At 42.9% G+C, this 18,951-nt stretch overlaps 1 protein-coding gene across 4 annotated transcripts in view; it reads left to right on the forward strand.

Moving 5' to 3' along the window:
- The window catches only part of ADCY1 (adenylate cyclase 1), a 496,503-nt gene that overhangs the window by 216,245 nt on the left and 261,307 nt on the right, over nt 1–18,951 (forward strand). For all 4 annotated transcript variants that reach the window (XM_072412078.1, XM_072412075.1, XM_072412077.1 and 1 more), the window contains 3 exons: nt 2,492–2,589; nt 3,475–3,559; nt 5,071–5,160. In XM_072412078.1, the coding sequence (XP_072268179.1) occupies nt 2,492–2,589; nt 3,475–3,559; nt 5,071–5,160 (273 nt within the window). The remainder of the gene's footprint in view (nt 1–2,491; nt 2,590–3,474; nt 3,560–5,070; nt 5,161–18,951) is intronic.

Here is an 18,951-nt window from a genome sequence, read left to right on the forward strand (position 1 = left end):
CTCCGGCCGCGAGCTTTTTCAGTTGCTGAATAGCGCGGCGGCGTACGATTTCGGATCGCGAATACGAATGCGCGAGCGATCATCCGATTCTGCTTGATGAATCAGGGGCAATGAGTAAATAAGGTCTTGGTAGATTGCAGGTCTTCATCTACTGTGTCCACTTTATCCACCAAATGGCGAAGGTCAGTGCACAAGGAATGGATCCTTGGTTTCCTGCACTTCTGTAATTAGAAGGCGGAAGTCCTCCTTAATAGGCATGGCTTGCAAGTATTCTTGCCATGTGATAATGTTGGAGAAGTCAGTCTGTAATGGGGCATCCCTTTTATCATGAGGGGTATCAGTGACAGCAGCTGGAGCCCTGTTTTGTCTTGGTCCGTGCTGTGCCCCCCTTGTAGGAAAGATTGGCAGTGACCTTCTTTCTAGGTAGTAATGGTAAAGGATGTTGGGACCCTGGCAATGGGAGAGCTGGCATTTTGGAGGGGGTCTCCAAGGTACAGGGAAGCTGCAGTGTTGCCTGATGGTGGCTTCGTCCTGGTTGGTGCAATGGAGGTTCAGCCCCATGTTCTAATTCTACCCCAATTTCCAGCCCATGGGAGGGTGTAGGGGACACTGAGTGCTGTGGGGAGCTGCAGCTGGAGGAGGAGGATTCCCTCAACCTGGTGGAAAAGGTGCTTCTCAATATCTGGGATGTCTGCTAGAAATCCTGCTCTGTAGTTTGTGTGGAGCTGTTATCTGGGAAGCTCCAGGGTTGTGCAAAACTGTGGGAAGCAGATGCCGGAGAAGGATCGGAACCCGCCGAAAAGAAGTACCTCTGCAGCAGCATGCGAGCAACGGACTCCCGCTGTCCTTTTGTCGCTGAGGTGGCAGGACCCCTAAACCTCCATTGCTTCCCCATTTTGGCTGGAAATTACCCCTGAAGTGGATTTGGTAGCAGGCCGGGACAGGAGCTGGCTAACGCACGTCTTCACCCGGCACCACCCAAGCCACGTCCCCCAAAACATTTTTTACCTAACCTAGCAGTAACTGGCATGAAAAATACCTTACCAAGTTCTCGTTCAAGTAGTACTAATGGTTAATTTAGACCACTTACTGGTGTTGTTGATTTCTACTTTTTAGAAAGAAGCATCAGTTGATGTGGACTTCATATCAATAATGCACATATTGTTTAAACATTAGGTGTAACTTCATTTAAAACTAGGGCATCTTAGTACTTTGCCTGTTGTTATACAGAAACAGCATGATGTGGGGGAAATCTCCTCTTTCTGGTGACAACTCAAAAGTGATGATTTTCGTAGCAGGTATAGACTACCCTTAACTTGGCTCACATATGGTTCACATTGGATGTAAAGCTTAATAGCTTGGTTTTGTAATTGTGCAAGGTTTTAGAGATCAGCAGGCAAATGATCCACAAAATCATGCAGTTGGTGGACAGAACCGTTTGAAGAACAGGTTTCTCAGTCAGAAAAACAGTGGGTCAGTGTAAGACCCTAGTCCAGCAACAGTACTCGCCACATGCAGTCCCCCATTCTAACAACACACTCTTCGCCTATAGCAAGCCCACACTCAGCCCCGGGAGGCTAGTTACACCATCTCAGCACACAGCTGACCCCAGGACTTCTGTGCACAAGGGATGGTGTCTTGCAAAGGACTGACAAAAGACTAGGAGCCCACAGATAATAGAGTAACAAGATTCCAACAGAGACAAGTGAAGAATAAAGAGCCAGGTCATTCACAGGTATTCTGTGCACCAGACGAGGTATATAAGGGCAAGAAAAAGCAAAGTCAGAGTCACAGACAAAGGGTCAGTTCAGGCAGCATACACTTGCAGGGTCAGAAACCGGTATGGTCAGCATCAGTAAAGCTTACAAATTCACACTCCAGCAGTAAGTCTGCCTAACTTAATGCTACAACTGGCACTGGGGGCTGTAAGCAAAAAGGCTAAAAAGTCCTAGCAGCCAATGACAGCGCTGGATTGAGTCAGGAACTAATCTGCCCCTAAAACCTCCCTCAACTGTGCGCAGCCTCAGAGTGTGTGCTGTGTATGCCGAAAAAATACATCTTAGGCTGCACGGCTAAAGGGAAGCAGGGGCTGCTGCTAATTTTTTGTTCTTCTTGCTGCAGCAAGTAAAATTGCTGAGCAGAGTAACTGTGGTTTGATACTGCGATGGTGAACAGCATGGGTACGCCAGCCAGATAAGGATCCCCTAACAGTCAGTTTGTCTAATTTTATATTTGTGGTCATCTTTAAAATACTGTTATAACATGCAGTTTAAATTTAGGGTATTATAACTGTTTTATCAAAGGGTCAGGGGTCTCATTCATATTTATTTTTGCCCTGTTCAAACCCTATACAATTATATTGCACAAAAATCCCATTTAAAAAAAAAAATTCAGTACATATTCTAAGTTTTGTAGCTAAATTTGTGAATTTTTTGACTATTTAATTATTTTTCCTTTTAATTTTAATTTAATTTTCTTCATCCTCTTACAGTATCACCAGCTTCATGATGAATATTTCACCAGTGCAGTGGTACTTTCACTAATCTTAGCTGCCTTATTTGGCCTTGTCTACCTTTTAATAATCCCACAGTAAGTAATCATTGCTATTTAAAATATTGTTTTATTAATGTTTAAAAAAATAGGTGGTATTGGCCTAATGTTCAATAATGATGTTTAAATGAATATATTTTATATATATATATATATATATATATATATATGTTTGCAGATATGAAATAACTAGCATCTCAAAAGTTCACATTTGTTTAAATGACTTTAGTTCAGAGATCAGCGTTTAAAATTTGTCTGGCACAACTTTTGTCTGACACAACTTTAGTGAATACAAATTAAGCTTTTAAATGAACAAAGAATGGTTTGGTTACAGTTTAAATGATTTATATCTACATACTTTTGGATAGCCAAGTAGAAGGTTTTTAATTCCTCTACAAGATGTAATTTGCTAAAAAGTGCACCAAAGATACGGCGAGCATAACTTCTTTACCATTGTCTACATTGTCTACCATTGTCTACTTCGTCTACAGCTCAGCAGCTGCATTCCTACACTTTTCATTCCAGTCACAACCTGGTGGGGAGAGCTTGGGGGCCATCACCTGGTGACCTCCTTGCAGAAAAGTAGGGTCACCGGCCCATCACTTCTTGCAGGGTGCGCTGGTGAAAACCAGTAGTCATTTAATTTCTGTGCCTCAGGTAATTTCGTGTCACCTGGCAGGGAGAGGCAACCCTTAACAAACATACTGGACCTAGGCTCACTATATTTATAGCAATAAAGTAAGTTTTAACACATGAAAAACACACACTTAAAGGGAACAGCTAAACTAAAGCATTGGTATTTTTTAAGATACAGTGTGTTTTATTTATATGTTTATAAATGCATTTTTCTTTTGATGGATGTGGTTTTCAACTTAACTGATATGTTTAGAGATTTATGCACTAACCACATTTTTATTTTTTCAGAAGCACTATTGTCCTTGTCCTCCTAGTATTCTGCATATGCTTCCTAGTGGCATGTATAATGTACCTATATGTCACACGAGTGCAGGTAAATCAATTTTAACTTTATTTTAATTACATAGTTTTCGGTTTTGTTCTTTATGCTCAAATATGGCTACATACAGTCTTCTCTATAAATTGAATCAATATGACAGCCTTGGTAGAGCTTTTACAGTAATATGCACCTGTCTACATACTGTTCTGAAAAGTAGAGGTCAGGCAAAAAAATTAGGTTAATGTATTTTTTTGACCATAAGACGCACATGACCATAAGAAGCACCCAGGTTTTAGAGGAGGAAAGTAAGAAAAAAATATTTTGAACCAAATTGTATAAAGAAATATTTAATAAAATATAGCAGAATAATATTTAATGAGAGAGAGATTGCACATTGCACAGACACATTGCACTACAAGACTATATTGACAGGAAAGCTACAGGTCACCTGTCATAGGAGAATGACATGCTGCACAAGAAAAAAACTGCTAACAAGCACTGCTCACCTCACACTGCCCTTCTCCTGCCTCCCTCCTCACTCCCTACTGTTACATGAGCCTTCTCACACAGAAACACATCCCCAGCATCCCTATACACATGAGCTGCTGATAAACACAGGGAGGGGGAAGGCATGGCTCTGTGATCGATAGGATAAGGTAGGGGTGGACCAATTTATCTTGAAACCATTGCCATAGCTGTACCAGCAAGTTCTCCTTCCCTGTTTTAATGTTCATTTTTGTAAAAGTAACTAGCAAAAAATGTACCAAAAGGGAAACCTTCATCCAGATGAACATGAATAGGCCCTGGCATTTTGCTGCCCATTCCGTATACCATAATCATTGCTAGTTATGACTGATATCTGATTAAGCTGTCAAAATAGCCACTCCCATACTGAAATTATTGTGTTATATAAATTTTGTATACCAGGAATTTTTGAGGGTAAGGAGGGGAGTTCTGGCAGTTGCAACAGTTTTCATTAAATTCTGTTACTGCTGCTTGTGCTGCCATTCTCTACCACCACAAAAAATAAACACGCTAATAAAATTATCACTTCATGAACATTAAAGCATTACAATGCTCAGTTTCTCCTAAAACATTGATTTACAATGTTAGAGACTCTCTATTAGGTAATATGCCGTTTTTTCCTCTCCTGCTAATTGCTTGCATCTTCACCCATTTTTAAGCAAAACAGAGAATAGTGAAGCATTTTCAAGCAGCAGCAAACTCCTCATCGTCACCACCTGCACACACACATGTTGTGACCTAAAGTATGTTTAAGATCATTTGGCTGCCATGATATGAATTATTTCATGTGATATAATATCACATTTAAACAGCACAATGCCTAGCCTTAGGCCATACACCTGGCCTCAAAATTTATTTCAATAACCCATTTGTATATACTAAGAGAAAACAATTAGGTTAACTGATTAATATGAGGGCAGTTGGGCAGATAAGTTACACAATAAGGGAGTAGGACCAGTTAATGTTCATTAGAATGTGTAGTGTATCAGTTATGGCCTTTCCTATTTTCAGGTATAATTTTACTCTTTCCTTTTTTTCAGTGTTTTCCAGGGTGCCTAACTATACAGATACGAACCGTTTTATGTATTTTTATAGTAATAATAATTTATTCAGTGGCACAAGGATATGTGGTAAGTAAGACGCGATAAAATGTGTATAAACATAAATGTTGAAATCTGTGAAATGTCTAATGTTAGAGGGGTCAGCACATTGCAGGCCAATGTAGGATGTTAGTAAAGTCCATTTATTATAGCTCAGCCATAACTCAAAACAGCTTCACTGCAGCATAGGCAAAACAGTCCAGCAAAACAGAATAGCTTACCTTAACAATAAGTCCCATATGGTCAGCAAATCAAGTTCTGCTACCCAAGTGGCTACACCCCTAGTGCTCACAAGTAGGGATAAGCGAGCGAGATTTGTAAGTTCGATCATGAGGCGAATCAGGCCTTTCTCACTAATTGAACATTTTAGCAAGAACCACCTTGTGATTCGCCATGAGGTTGTGTTCTCGCCGAACAAACGAGGGAAAATGCAGGGGGCAGGAACGGCGACTATTTCGGCGGGAATGGCCTGGCTGGGGGGGGAATCATTTGCTACCAGAATGCCCAACAGCCCAATCAGGAGAGATCTGAGCACAGGCATATATACAGGGAAGAAGAGAGGGGTTAGTCACTCCATCTTGTGTTCTGTGTCAGAGAAAGAAGCAGGGAGAGAAGTTCATTGTGATAGGGACAGGTTAGGAGCCTTCTGTATATCTTTAAATATATAGATTGTGCAGGTTTTGATGCTACCTCTTGCTATCTATCAAAAAAGCTAGAAAAATGTCTGTATTTCTCTTAAAAAAATACAGATATTTTATTCTGATCCCACCTGCTATCAAAAAAGCCAGAAAAAGTTCTGCATTTCTCTCGAAAGGATACTGATATTTCATTCTGATACCACTTGCTATCTATCAAAACAGCCAGAAAAATTTTCTGTATTTCTCTAAAAAAAAGTACAGACATTTCATTCTGATTCCACTTGCCATCTATCAAAAAAGCCAGAAACATTTCTGTATTTTTCTCCAAAAAATACAGATATTTAATCCCGATACCAGTTGCAATTTACCAAAGAATCTATTTGGTACAGGTGCATTTTTGCCCAAATAAGTAAAAGATGAGCGGTAGACACAGGGGAAGACGTGGTGTTGGGCGACTTGCTGCATCTGGCAGGGGGCATACTCCCCAGGATTCTGCCACTGTAGGACAGTAGCAGCAGCAAACTGTTGGAGGCAGCAGTACAAGTTTTCAAACAGGTCTGAGATGTGTGCGGAGCACCAGTACACTGGTAGATTTATTGAGAGGGCGTACTACAATCATACCACGTCATGTGGAGAGTATTGTAGACTGGGTCTCAGGGGCCTCAAGTGCAGCAGGCTCTTCTTCTGCAGCAGCGGCAGCAGCAACCAGCACAGCCAGGACAGGAGTTAGCGTGGCTAATGTGCCTGTACCTCCCGATGACTTTCCCTTGTTGTTTGATGAGCAGCCTAAGGATCTATCATTGCGAATTTCAGAGCAGGAGGCAGACTTTGAGACCCTTGGAGAGTGTGGTCAGCACTTGCAGGGCAAGGGTTCTGCTTCAGTGACTGCATTTGCAGAGGTTGGCGTAGATGAAAATGAGGATGAGGATGACCGTGATGTCACCTGGGAACCACCGGTGCGTGTAAGGGCTAGCAGCAGTTCCAAAACAGATGTAGGAGGAGAGGCAGCAGCAACATACTAGGGATGGAAGGGGCCGCAAATCTGCCTCATGTGAGTCCCAAAGAACACACAGACGAGTGGGCACAAGCAGGGGAACAGTCAGAGACGATGTGACCATAGGGGAGATTGAGCTGGAGCAGACGCAGGACACCCAGCAGACACAGAGGCAGGCTTTTTTCACGCTGAAAGACGATGACGGGTGCGTAGCAATCTGCATCCTGTGCCACAGGCAGATTCGCAGAGGACAAGCCGGATCACATTTAGTTACAACATCCTTTCTTTCCCGCATGCGCAAGAACCACAAACCAAAGTGGGAGCAGTACTTGCGTTCTCTTGAAAGAGGTGCAACCACATCATCCTCTCTTCTTCCACCTCTGTTGACTCCTTCTCCACCTCCAACTGTCATTGCTAGTACGTCTCAGGAGGCTGGTGCCAGCCAAACTTCCAGCTGCGAGGAAGTATTAGCTTCTGGCCGCAGGTTTTGTGGCTTCAGATGACATTTGTCGTCACAAAATGGGTACTCCAGTGACCCCTTCAGGTCCCCATTCCACCAAGACATCAGGCTATGGGCCCAACCAACAAAAGAGTCATCGAACTCAATTCACATCTAGCCAAACTATTGGCCTTGCAGCTATTGCTGTACAGCATTGTGGACTCTGCTCCCTTCCGTGACCTGATTGCCTGTGCCGAGCGTCGGTCGAATATACCAAGCAGGCACTTCTCCCGTACAGCTGTTCCCAGTTTACATGCACATGTAATGGGTAACCTGTCCCGGGCATTGGCATTCTCAGTGTCTAGTCAAATCCACGTCACCATGGACAGCTGGACAACCAGGCACAGAGTGGGGTCCTACCTGTCCTTCACCACTCATTGGGTGGCCTTGCATAGCTCAGTGGGCGGTAGTCTGCAAGAGGCATTTCAGCACCTGGTACCCCTGCCGAGGGGTGTGGTGGGAAAGCATAGGCCACCCCAGTCCTCTCCCTCCTCCTAGTCCTCCTCCTTCATTCCTCCTACCGGCAATCCTTCTCTTTTCGTCTCTCCTTCTGAAAGGCAAGCAGCGGAGGACACTGGTTAAGCGGGCACGCCACTATGGCTCCCTCAAGCAAACGCGTTGCCAGCCAGTACTAAAACTGGTGTCCTTGGGGGAGAAAAGTCATCGCCAGAGAACTCTTGTCCGCTTTGCACAGAGAGGATGAGGCTTGGCTGACACCCTCCCGGCTCACAACAGGCAACGTCGTGTGCGACAACGAAGCCAACCTTGTGGCTGCGCTGCGCATAGGCCGCATAACACATGTGCCCTGCTTTGCACACGTACTGAACCTGGTGGTGCAGAAGATCCTCCACACGTACTCAGGACTGCAGGACTTACCTAGACAGGCTCGCTCCATCTGCAGCCATGTACAGTAGTGACGCCATTCATTTTTGGGTCAACAGGCTTGAAATCTGCCCGCAGTATGCCATCAAGCTTCTTTGGTACCCAGCATCCAGTGTTCTGTCCGAAAGAACCTTCAGTGCCGCTGGTGCCGTGGTCTCGGACAACCGATCACGACTGTAGCCGGAAAATGGCAATCGCCTCACCTTTTTAAAAATGAACAAAAGGTGGGTTACTAACAACTATCATATCCCCACTGCAGATGTCGCTAATTGACTGACACAAGAGCCCTGATTCATCAATGAAATCCGCGCTCGCTGGAAGCGCGAACGTACGCGCGACCAGCGAGCGCAGTTTCCTGCGGTCCGGAGTCGAGTGCGCTCGTACACTCGCCTCCTCACTGCCAGTGTGTGCCATTAGAAAGAATGATTTTTTAGGGGAACAGTGACTTTTAATGCATGGGTGACATTGAGGATGCACTACACCAAGCTCTGGATGCCAGTTTTTAATGCGGTCCGCGCTCTGTCACAGGACCTAGCGCCTTCTCCTCCTGCTGTTGCTGCTGCTGCCTGTCAGTACTCCATTCACTAAAATTGTATTACAGTGTTCACCGCTCCATCTCAGGGCCCACCGCCTCCTCCCCTCCTGCTGTTGCTGCATGTCAGTGCTCCATTCACTAAAACTGTAGACTTCTAGGTAGCACTGAAGATGCTCTACACCCAGCTCTAGATGCCAGTTACTTTTCTGGTCCTTGCTCCCTCTCAGGGCCCATCGCTTCCTCCTCCTGCTGTTGCTGCTGCCACCTGTCAGTACTCCATTCACTAAAATTGTATTACACACTCCTGCTGTTGCTGCTGCCACCTGTCAGTACTCCATCCTGTCAGTACTCCATTCACTAAAATTGTATTACACACTCCTGCTGTTGCTGCTGCCACCTGTCAGTACTCCATTCACTAAAATTGTATTACACATTTCTGGGTGGGTGGCATTGTCAATGCACTGCATCCAGCTCGAGATGCCAGTTACCAATATGGTCCCCGCTCCGTCTCCGGGCCCACCACCTCATTCTCCTGCTGTTGCTGACGCTTGTCAGTACTCTATTCACTACATTTGCACACTTCTGGGTGGCATTGATGATGCACTACACCCAGCTCTAGATGCCAGTTACCAATGTGGTCCCCGCTCCTTCTCAGGGCCCACCGCCTCCTCCTCCTGCTGTTGCTGCTGCCGCCTGTCAGTACTCTATTTACTAAAATTGTACTCTTCTGGGTGGCAATGATGATGCCTAAACCCAGCTCTAGATGCCAGTTACCAATGCGGTCCCCGCTCCTTCTCAGGGCCTATCGCCTCCTCCTCCTGCTTTTGCTGCTGTCGCCTGTCAGTACTCTATTCACAAAAATTGTATTATACACTTCTGGGTGGCATTGACAATGCACTACACCCAGCTCTCCATGACACTTACCAATGCGGTCTCCCTGGCGATAGATGACCAGAGGCCACACACTGCTACTGCTATGTTTAAGCTGCCTTGGACGCTGTCCATCACACAAAAATCCTTTGCACTTGAGGTTATCTCACAGTCTGTTTGCTTTCAATTGTTTCAGTGTTGTTGTTGGTAAAGACCACACCTCTGGTCTCAGCTGCAGCTTGTTATCATTACTATTCCTCTATTTACCCTGGCCTTACACTTCTGGTCATGCAGTTGATATTCTCTGCTTGGAGGTGGATGAGCTGGTGTGTGGTTCTCTCCTGAGTTCCTGCTCGTTCATTTTTTATTGAAGATAAGTTTACTTCTCTTGTTGTTACTAGGCCTTAGGGAGACGCAGGTTCGTTCATCTGTGAAGGAACCAGTAGTCTCATACCCTGTCAATTCTCCTAGGGCGTTTCAGGACTCCTAGGGTCTGGGTTCGGGCGTATGAATCCTCCCACCTTCAGGGTCAATTCATACTGACAGGAGTCAGGGCTAGATTTAGGGTTTCGGTGGGTGGTGACCATTTCCCTTTCCCTAGCTTGGAGGTCCAGTCCCTTGTCATAATCTTCCTGTTTTCATTCTGGTGTTCCTCTCCTCCCCCCTTATCCCGCGACAATTTCCCCTGTCCTGTTCCCTTCAGCTTCACTAGTTATTCTCAAACTCGGAAACACTCATTTCCCGACAGACCCAGACATAACTGTCAGGCCAGTATGAAAACCTGGTCTGTACTCCAGTGGGATAGGAAGGCCGACCCAGATCCTTCGCTCCTATCCCAGAGTTTGGGCCCTGTATTTTAACAAAATAGCAACCGCATTCATGTGGTCACCAAACTTCCTGGCTTCTATTTGCAGTAAACCTCTTTTCAGAGGACCATGACCTAAATCAGGGGAAATGTATCTGCCATCCAGGACCTGCCCCCTACGTCCTGTACAATATATTGCATTGTTTTGCACTAAAAAGCAGCAAACTAGAATTGTGTAAGTTCAATATATTCAAAAGTCTCAGTAACTCAGTAAGTATAAGCTAAATTCATCAAACAAAATATTCAATCCCAAACTGTCCTACTTGGAGATCCCAATCTGAAACTACATACCAAATAGGATGTACAATTTAGGATAAGTAGAACAGTCAAAAAACTAAAACCCTTCTGCCAACAATAACAAGTAATGCTTGAAGCTAGCCCATGTGCCAGAATGCAACCACAATATTTCGATTGTCAGATCCAGATGGTTTCCATAGATGGTCACACAAAGTATCAACCAATATCCAATACAGAGATGAATGGGAAAAATTGTATCACTTCTACTCAACTAATGTGAGTTAGATTCTGTACATATTTTGCTTGCATCTGGGTACGTGGGGTCAGGATAAGGCATTATTTGTGATTTTCAACAGGAGTGTATCAGTAAGTGCATTTGACCAATCTGCTTATTAGAAACGGTTTACATATTTAGATTGGGATCTCCCAGTGGGATTGACAGTTTGAGATGGAATGTTTTGTTTATAAATTTTGACTGAAGTTTGCTGAGAACTTTGGATATGTTGGACGTTCAGGTACTATCAAGAAATGTGTGACGGGCAGGGTGGTGGACCCTCCGCGTTACCAGCCCGCTTGGCAGAGATGTGTACAGGGTGCAAAGTCTAAGAAGTCCAAGACGCAGCTCTGGTGGAGTTTACTGTTTCACCAGCAGGTGGTGCTTCTGTGGAATATTTTAGCCCTCTGGGGAAAAGGGCAGCTTTTAGGGAGTCACATGAGTCAAACAAGGTAGATTCTGATGGGTAAAGGGGCAGCTCCGAGGGATTCACATGACTCAGACCAGGAAGTAACCAACAGATAGGGTTCCTGAACAGAGCTGCTGCTGAGTAGTGTAGGGTAGGTGACACAGATGAGGGCACAGATCCCCTAGTCCTGCAGGCATTTAAGACAGTAACCCCCCCCCCCCCCTCCTTAGGGCCCTGTCCAGGTTTGTTGGGAAATTTTAGATTTCATCTTTTGAGGAGAAGAGGAACATAAAGATCCTTTAGAGGGACCCATGAATATTCCTCAGGGCCATAGCCTTTCCAATGTGCTAGGTACAGTAAAAAACCCCAGACAAGTCTGGAGTCCAGGATCTGTTCAATCTTGTACTTCTCTTCCGAGGCAGCAGAAACGGGGCCAGGAGGTACAGTCTTATTTGAGAATATGTTGAAAATGACCGGTTTGAAAAAGTGAAACATGGAAGGAATTATGAATCTTTAGAGATTAAGGTAGTTTGGGTTAATTTGGTAGGTAAGGTTAATTTGAGACAGGACAGGAAAAGGACTTATGAAACATTGAGCAGGCTTGGGAGAGGACATTCGCAATTAATTGTTACTTTGTAACCTGGGGAAAACTGAGGTGCAGGAGTTTTCTTCTTGTCAGCCCATTTCTTTTAGTGTGCTTAAGAGATTTGCAAAGTCTCTTGGACCTCTCCAAACCTGCTAAAAGTGGTCAGTGGTAGCAGCAGGCACATCAGATGTGGAGACAGGTGAAGGGAACCTGGGGTGTTGACCAGAGGCAATAAAGAAGGGGCTATCTTTGACTAGATTAATTGGAGTGGTTGTTGTGGGCTAGCTCCATCCAAGGCAAAAGGTCTGACCAGTTAGCTTGCTTGGAGCTCACATACAAACAATTATATTGCTACATGGACTGATTAATTTGCTCTGTTTGCGCATTAAACTGAAGGTGGTAGGTAGAAGAAAAGTCCAATTCAATTTCCAGGAGACAGCAGAGGGCTCTTCAGAAGCAGGAAGTGAATTGGACCCCACCATTTGAAACAATGTAAGATGGCAGTCCATGCAAAGGAATTACCTTGATTACCTTGAGGAAGATTTTTACCAGAGTGGGAGCAAAGTAATGGCCAAAGAGAGGGATGAAATTTTAAAAAAGAGAGGGATGGCCATTTTAAAAAAGCAGTCAACCCTGACCCAAATTGTGGAAAACTCAGAGGGCAGAAGATCTGTTATCAAGTCCATGGAAATATGAGTCCACGGTTGTCCAGGAATAGGAATCTGGAGAAGAGGGGACCTTGGAGGCACCTTGTGTTGGGCACAACTCATATACATGCAGCAACAAACTTGCAAACATCTTGCTTCAAACTCATCCACCAATACTTGTAACTAATTAGGTTAAAGGTTTTATCTTGCCCGTGGTGACCAGCAAACTTAGAGGCATGCCTTCATTAGAGGACAAAAGGACTTGAACATAGGACTTCCCTGAAGGCATCTGGCCTAGCTGCACCGGGGCCATGAGCACAATTCAGGCAGGGTCAAGGACAAAGGTTGGTTCCGGTTTAGGATCCTCCTTTTCATAGGAACGAGACAGGGCATCAGCTTTTATATTCTTTGAGCCTGGGCAATAAGTGGGAATGAAATAGAATCTAGAGAAGAGGAGTGCCCAAAGGGCTTGGTGTGGATTCAGGCATTGTGTGGTCTGTAGATATTGTAGATTCTTATTTTCCGTTTATATGGTCACTGAATGACAAGCTCCTTCTAGTAAACAGCACCATTTCTGTAAAGCAAGTTGTACTGCAAGTAATTTAAGGTCTCCAATAGAGTAGTTTTTTTCCACAGGAAAGAGAGAAGAAACCACCGGATCTTAACTTGCCCAAAGCATTCCTCTGTGATAGGACTGTGCCAACTTCAATAGAAGAAGCATCCACTTCGAGAAAGAAAGGCTAAGAGGTGTCAGAATGAAGCAGAACAGGAACTAAAACAAAGGCTTTCTGAAAGACCAGGAGTGCCCCTATTAGAAATTATACTTTCATTTTATATTAATTATATATATATATAGAGAATGTGTGTATGTGATCATAGAGGGATAGCGGAAAGCTGTTTCCTTATTTTTAACGTTGCTATCTATGTGAGAATTTAAATTATAGCTACTTCTGCATGAGAATCTAGGACTTTTGTTTCCAAGGGGCCAAAGGTCAATGAGCAAAAATGCTTACTCTCCTTCCATTCCTTTCAACACATAGTAGTAGAGTAAAGCTATATTTAACCCCCCTAGCGGTAATCCCGAGTGTGATTTAGGGTGAATTTTACCTGCAAAAAGTGGTAATCCCAAATCACACTCGGGATCACTTAAAACTTAAAAAAAATCACTTACCTTGCTCTGTCGGCGTCCCCCAGCATCCTGCTGGTCCCTGCAGGTCCTGAAGACACATCCTCCTTCTCTGATCTTCAGTTGCGAACTGCAGAGACGTTCTCCGGGGTTTCCTTGTGACGTCGGTATATGCGTCGGTGCGGATAGGAGGAGCAGCGGACAATTCAAATTTTTTAATTTTATTTTATATATATATATATATATATATATATTATACATGCTTCTGTACAGTTATATTATGTTTCACTATTTTTTTAACAGATTTTTGTGTATTTTTATTAAAAGTTTATTAATAAATTTATTAAATATTGGACATATTTCGGTGGCTTATGCCTAACAATTATAGCCTACAATGTGAAATATATTTCCATGCAAAAAAATGTAACACTTTTTGCATGGAAATACAGACAGAATTAGAACACTAGGGGGATTAAGGATTACCTTTTAGGTATGTATAGTAGTAAGCAAGCATGATATAACCTACATCCAATGCCAATGTCAATAAACAGTATGTCAATAGGAAACTTAAGTATAAAAGATGTTACTCTTGGGAGTATTGGGAGAGAAAGACCATCATATTCTCTCACGCACTGATCTGTATCATCAATCAGTTTACTTCTTCATAAGCTTTCTTTTTTACTTATTTTGTGAACTTGATTGCCATTTTGTATTTTTGTGTGCTTGAATAAATATTCTTTATTTATTGATAGAAGACCTCTTCAACACACATAATTTATTTTACTTTTTCTTACCCTTTTTGGTCATGGATGTATTTGGGGAAATTATTGTGGAATAGTCTTTAATAAATTGCCAGTAGTAATTGGCAAAACCAAGGAACCTCTGAATTTGTTTTAGCTCAATTGTTTGTGGCCTGTTAAGCATAGCCAAAAGTTTAGCAGGGTTCATACGCAAACCTTCTGCTGAAACAATGTAACACAGAAATTGGACTTCAGAAACTTCAAACTGGCATTTCTCCAGCTTGACATAAAGTGCATTGTTCCAAAGCCATTGCAGGACTGTCTTGACTTGGTCACAGTGGGTAGGCAGATCCTTGCTATAGACCAGGATTTCATCCAAGGAGACAACCAAAAATTTCTCAAAGTTACTTTGTTTGAGATAATTATAATTTGATGGAGCCGCATCCAATATAATTGTAACAATAACTTTTGAATATATTAACAAGGACTTTTACGGAGCCACTCTTTAACACAAAGCACTCTTCTAACATTGCCCCAAACATGCGTTTTGTTCACTTGAGTCACTGAAAAAAAATACATGTGTATATCAAAAACCATTTCTCTCATAATTCTTTGTCATGCAATAAGGCTTCCCACACAATTTTTTTTTCAGTTGGCATGTGACTGTATATCTTTCTAAATAAAATATTTCACCAAAATCCAGGAATAGTACATACCGTGTTTCCCCGATGATAAGGCAGGGCCATCAAATAAGACAGCCCCCCCTTTTTAGGTAAAAATGAAAAACTTAATCGCGCAGCTGAAATCTAATCGCCTTAATTGGCAGATTCGCGCCCCCTATTGCTCATTATTATGAAGGCAGGAATCCGGCTGGCAGTGAGGAGGCGAGTGTACGCGCACACTGGAGTCCGGACCGCGGTAAACCGCGATCGCTGGCCGCGCGTACTTTCCAGCGAGCGCGGATTTTATTGATGAATCAGGGGCATTGTCTTTAAACCTTATCCAGGGGGCCCAGATGGTAGTGAATATTGGGGATGTTTCTCAATATTCATGGTAACCGCCCACAAGTTTACATGTTTCCTCCACCCCATGTAACCAACTCTTTAATGAAGGTTCCTTTGGGTCCTTCCAACACTTTGGGATCTGAGTCTTAGCTACATTAGGAAGGAAGGACACCAAAGAACGTTCAATACTACTCCACTGCATTTGAAAACAATTAAGGAGTACATTCCAGGGTGCAACCTCCATTTTACACCCTGTTAGTATCTAAGTCAAATGGAGCACTTTTCCCATGTAACTCTCCACAATTGGACAGGACCACCACACATGTGAAAATGTACCATCTGGACATCTGATGTAGAACTACAGGTACATAATACCATCTAGATATTAACTTAAAATTCCCTTCCTGTACCCTTACACATACTGACGTTTTATAGTTCATGCTCAGGATCTTCTGAGCATCCGAGAGTACACTATTAAATTCATTCTCCCATTTCCCTATATAATCCGGGAAATCTGGGCTGGCATAGCTGATTAAAAATTTGTATAATTTTGATAGAGTTTGTGGCGGTCTGTTCTCTCCCCTAAACATAGCTTCCAAGAGCTCTCTCAGAACGTAGAGGGTGTGGTAGTGACCTCACAAAGTGGCAGAGTTGTATATACTGCCACTGGTGTATCTGTCTATATTTATATAATGAAGCTAGCTGTGACAAAGGGTGAACTGAATCATCCAAAACAACCTGATGCAACAACAACCCCCTATCTGCTGACTGTCTCAAAAAATCCTTTTGAAGTCCTGGTATAAAATATCGGTGTCCAGTAATTAGAATTAAAGGTGAGTTATGTAACCACCCGTGTTGTCTATGTAAAGCATCCCAGCATCTCAGTGTGGTTAGAGTAAGGGGCGTTGTGTCATTTCCTAAAGCTCTGGCTTGTTTGGGAACCCAAAGAACCTTGTTTAGATTAGCTGAACAAAGCTCCATCTCTAGCGCCACCCACCCCTTAGATAGTGCATCCTACTTCCAATTAAGGACTTTATTTAAAAGAGAGGCATTATAGTATTGTTTAAAATTTGGTAGTCCAAGACCTTCTTCAATTTTAGGCCGAAAAAGTATTTTCAAAGAGATCCTGGCTCTATATGGATACCATATAAATGTTGATACTAATCTATTTCAACATTTACAAAATGCTGGGGGTAACTCAATAGGTAACATTTGAAAGTAGAATAGTACCCTAGGTAAAAACTCTCCCTATCCAAGATAACCATAGTTGTTTCCATCGTTGGATATCTACTTGAATTGAATTTACCAAAGGCAGGTAGTTCATTTCATATAGACTCGCCAGCCAAGATAATGTCATTGCCCAAATATTTAATGATTTCTGACGCCAAGTAAATGGGAAATTATTTTTCAGTTTTTTGTTCTTTTAATCTTAATGTATTCACATTAAGAATCTCTGATTTGGTTAAATTAATCTTAAAGTTAGTCAAATACCCAAATTCAGAGAAATCTGAAATTAGGAAGAGATTTGTCAGGTCTCTGAATAACAAACAGAATATTATCAGCATATGCAGCTAATTTGTGCTCCGTTTTACCTATTTTAACACCCTGTATATTATTATTCTGACGTATTGTATTCATGAAAGGTTCCAAGGAAAGAACGAAAAGTAATGCTGACAATGGGCAACCTTGTTGGGTCCCATTATTAAATTTAAAGGGTACCGACAATATGCCATTTACACAGACACTTGCAGTAGGGCAAGTGTACAAAGCCATTATCCACTTATACATCTTAGGTCCAAGGCCCAAATGTTTCAAAGTCAAAGATAGGTACAGCCAGCCCACCCAGTCAAATGCTTTCTCTGCATCTGTAGAGAGAAAAAGCGTGGGCTGGCTGCATCTCTGCACATAATGCAAAATAGATAAAACCCTTGTAGAATTATCTCTTGCTTCTCTCCCTGGGACAAATCCTGCCTGATCCTTAGAAACCAATAGGGGAATAAGAGCCCGGATTTTCATGGCTAATACCTTTGCGAATAATTTTACATCTACATTGAGTATAGAAATGGGATGGTAACTAGCACAGACTGTGGGATCCTTCCCGGGTTTTGGGTATAACTGTGATATGGGCCCTCAACGTATCTTCACACATAACCCCCTTCCTTGATAGTTCATTAATATATCTACATAGATGGGGGAGAAGAATATCGTTGTATTGTGATAATATTTCAGGGAGAAGCCATCAGGTCCCGGTGTCTTACCAGTTGGAGTTGAACTAATAGCTGCCCTCAATTCACTCTCATTAACCCCCCCTAGTGATCCTAATTTTTTTGCAATAGAAATTTTTGTTTATATTGTGGGCCTGTAATTCTTTGGATTAACTCCCGGGTATGATAATTATATTTATTTATTATATTATAATCATAAATTATAATATAATACATAATTATAAATAATCATTTTAAAAAATAATGAAATAATAGACAACAATGTATTTAAAATAAAATATAAAATTTAAAATGTACTTTTATTTTTATTTTATGTTGTATAGTGTTTTTTTTACTGTAAAAACCTTTTTTCACCCGACCACACCCCCCGAATACGACACCACTCGCATCACCCGGAAGATGTCACATCCTCCCGGGTGATGCGAGTGGGGTGTCCCGCCCTGCCTCACCTCGATGCTGCTGCTGCTGCCCTGCATCTCCAGGGATCTTCCAGGAGATGCAAGCAGCAATAGCAAATTCCGGGGGTGGTGCCAGCTGGCATCACCCCCAGAATTTACTATTGCTGCTTGCATATGCAGAAGACTGCAGAAGTCCTCGCATCTGCAGAAGTCCTGCATTGTGCTTCACATCACAGCGGCGTGGCTGGGACCCGGGTGGTATTTAAAAGCAGATTTCCCGCCCGGCCACGCCCTCCGACGGACCGGTGCTCCAGCGCCCCGGCATCACAGCGGGACGATTAGATCGCCGCTGGAGAGTGGGGCAAAGGTAAGGGGGGCTTCTAAAGTTACCCCGAGTGTGACTCGGGATTACCGCTTTTTGCAAGTGGAATCCACCCCGAGTCACACTCTGGATCACCGCTAGGGGGGTTAATGTCACTTTCTAAATCAAGCAATTTTTTGGATGTTATTTTAGTTAAATTTGCTTTTTTAAGATACAATATTATCTTCTCTTTTGTAGTAGCCTTCTTGAAGTAGTTTCTTGAAGCTTCCATCACTTTTCCATGCACATCCAATCTATCTTCTGCCTCCTCCTTATTAGGGTATATGTTAAATCAGAGCGTAGAGAATCAACTTCCCCTTTGAAATAACTTTTCATGTCAGCAAACATGGAGGATAAATCCACTTTAGAAGGTAGAGAACGTACATAGTCCTTTAAAGAGTTGGGGATTTATTGCACAGACTCTATCCCTCTCTGCTCCCTTAGTGAACCCATTTCCTTCTCTCCTGCTTCCTGCTGAGTACCCACATGTAAACTCTGTCTCATTGCTGCAGAAGCACACTCTGTTCGGTT

This window comes from Pyxicephalus adspersus, chromosome 5 (genome assembly GCF_032062135.1).
Source record: "Pyxicephalus adspersus chromosome 5, UCB_Pads_2.0, whole genome shotgun sequence".
In the NCBI taxonomy this organism is placed as follows: domain Eukaryota; kingdom Metazoa; phylum Chordata; class Amphibia; order Anura; family Pyxicephalidae; genus Pyxicephalus; species Pyxicephalus adspersus.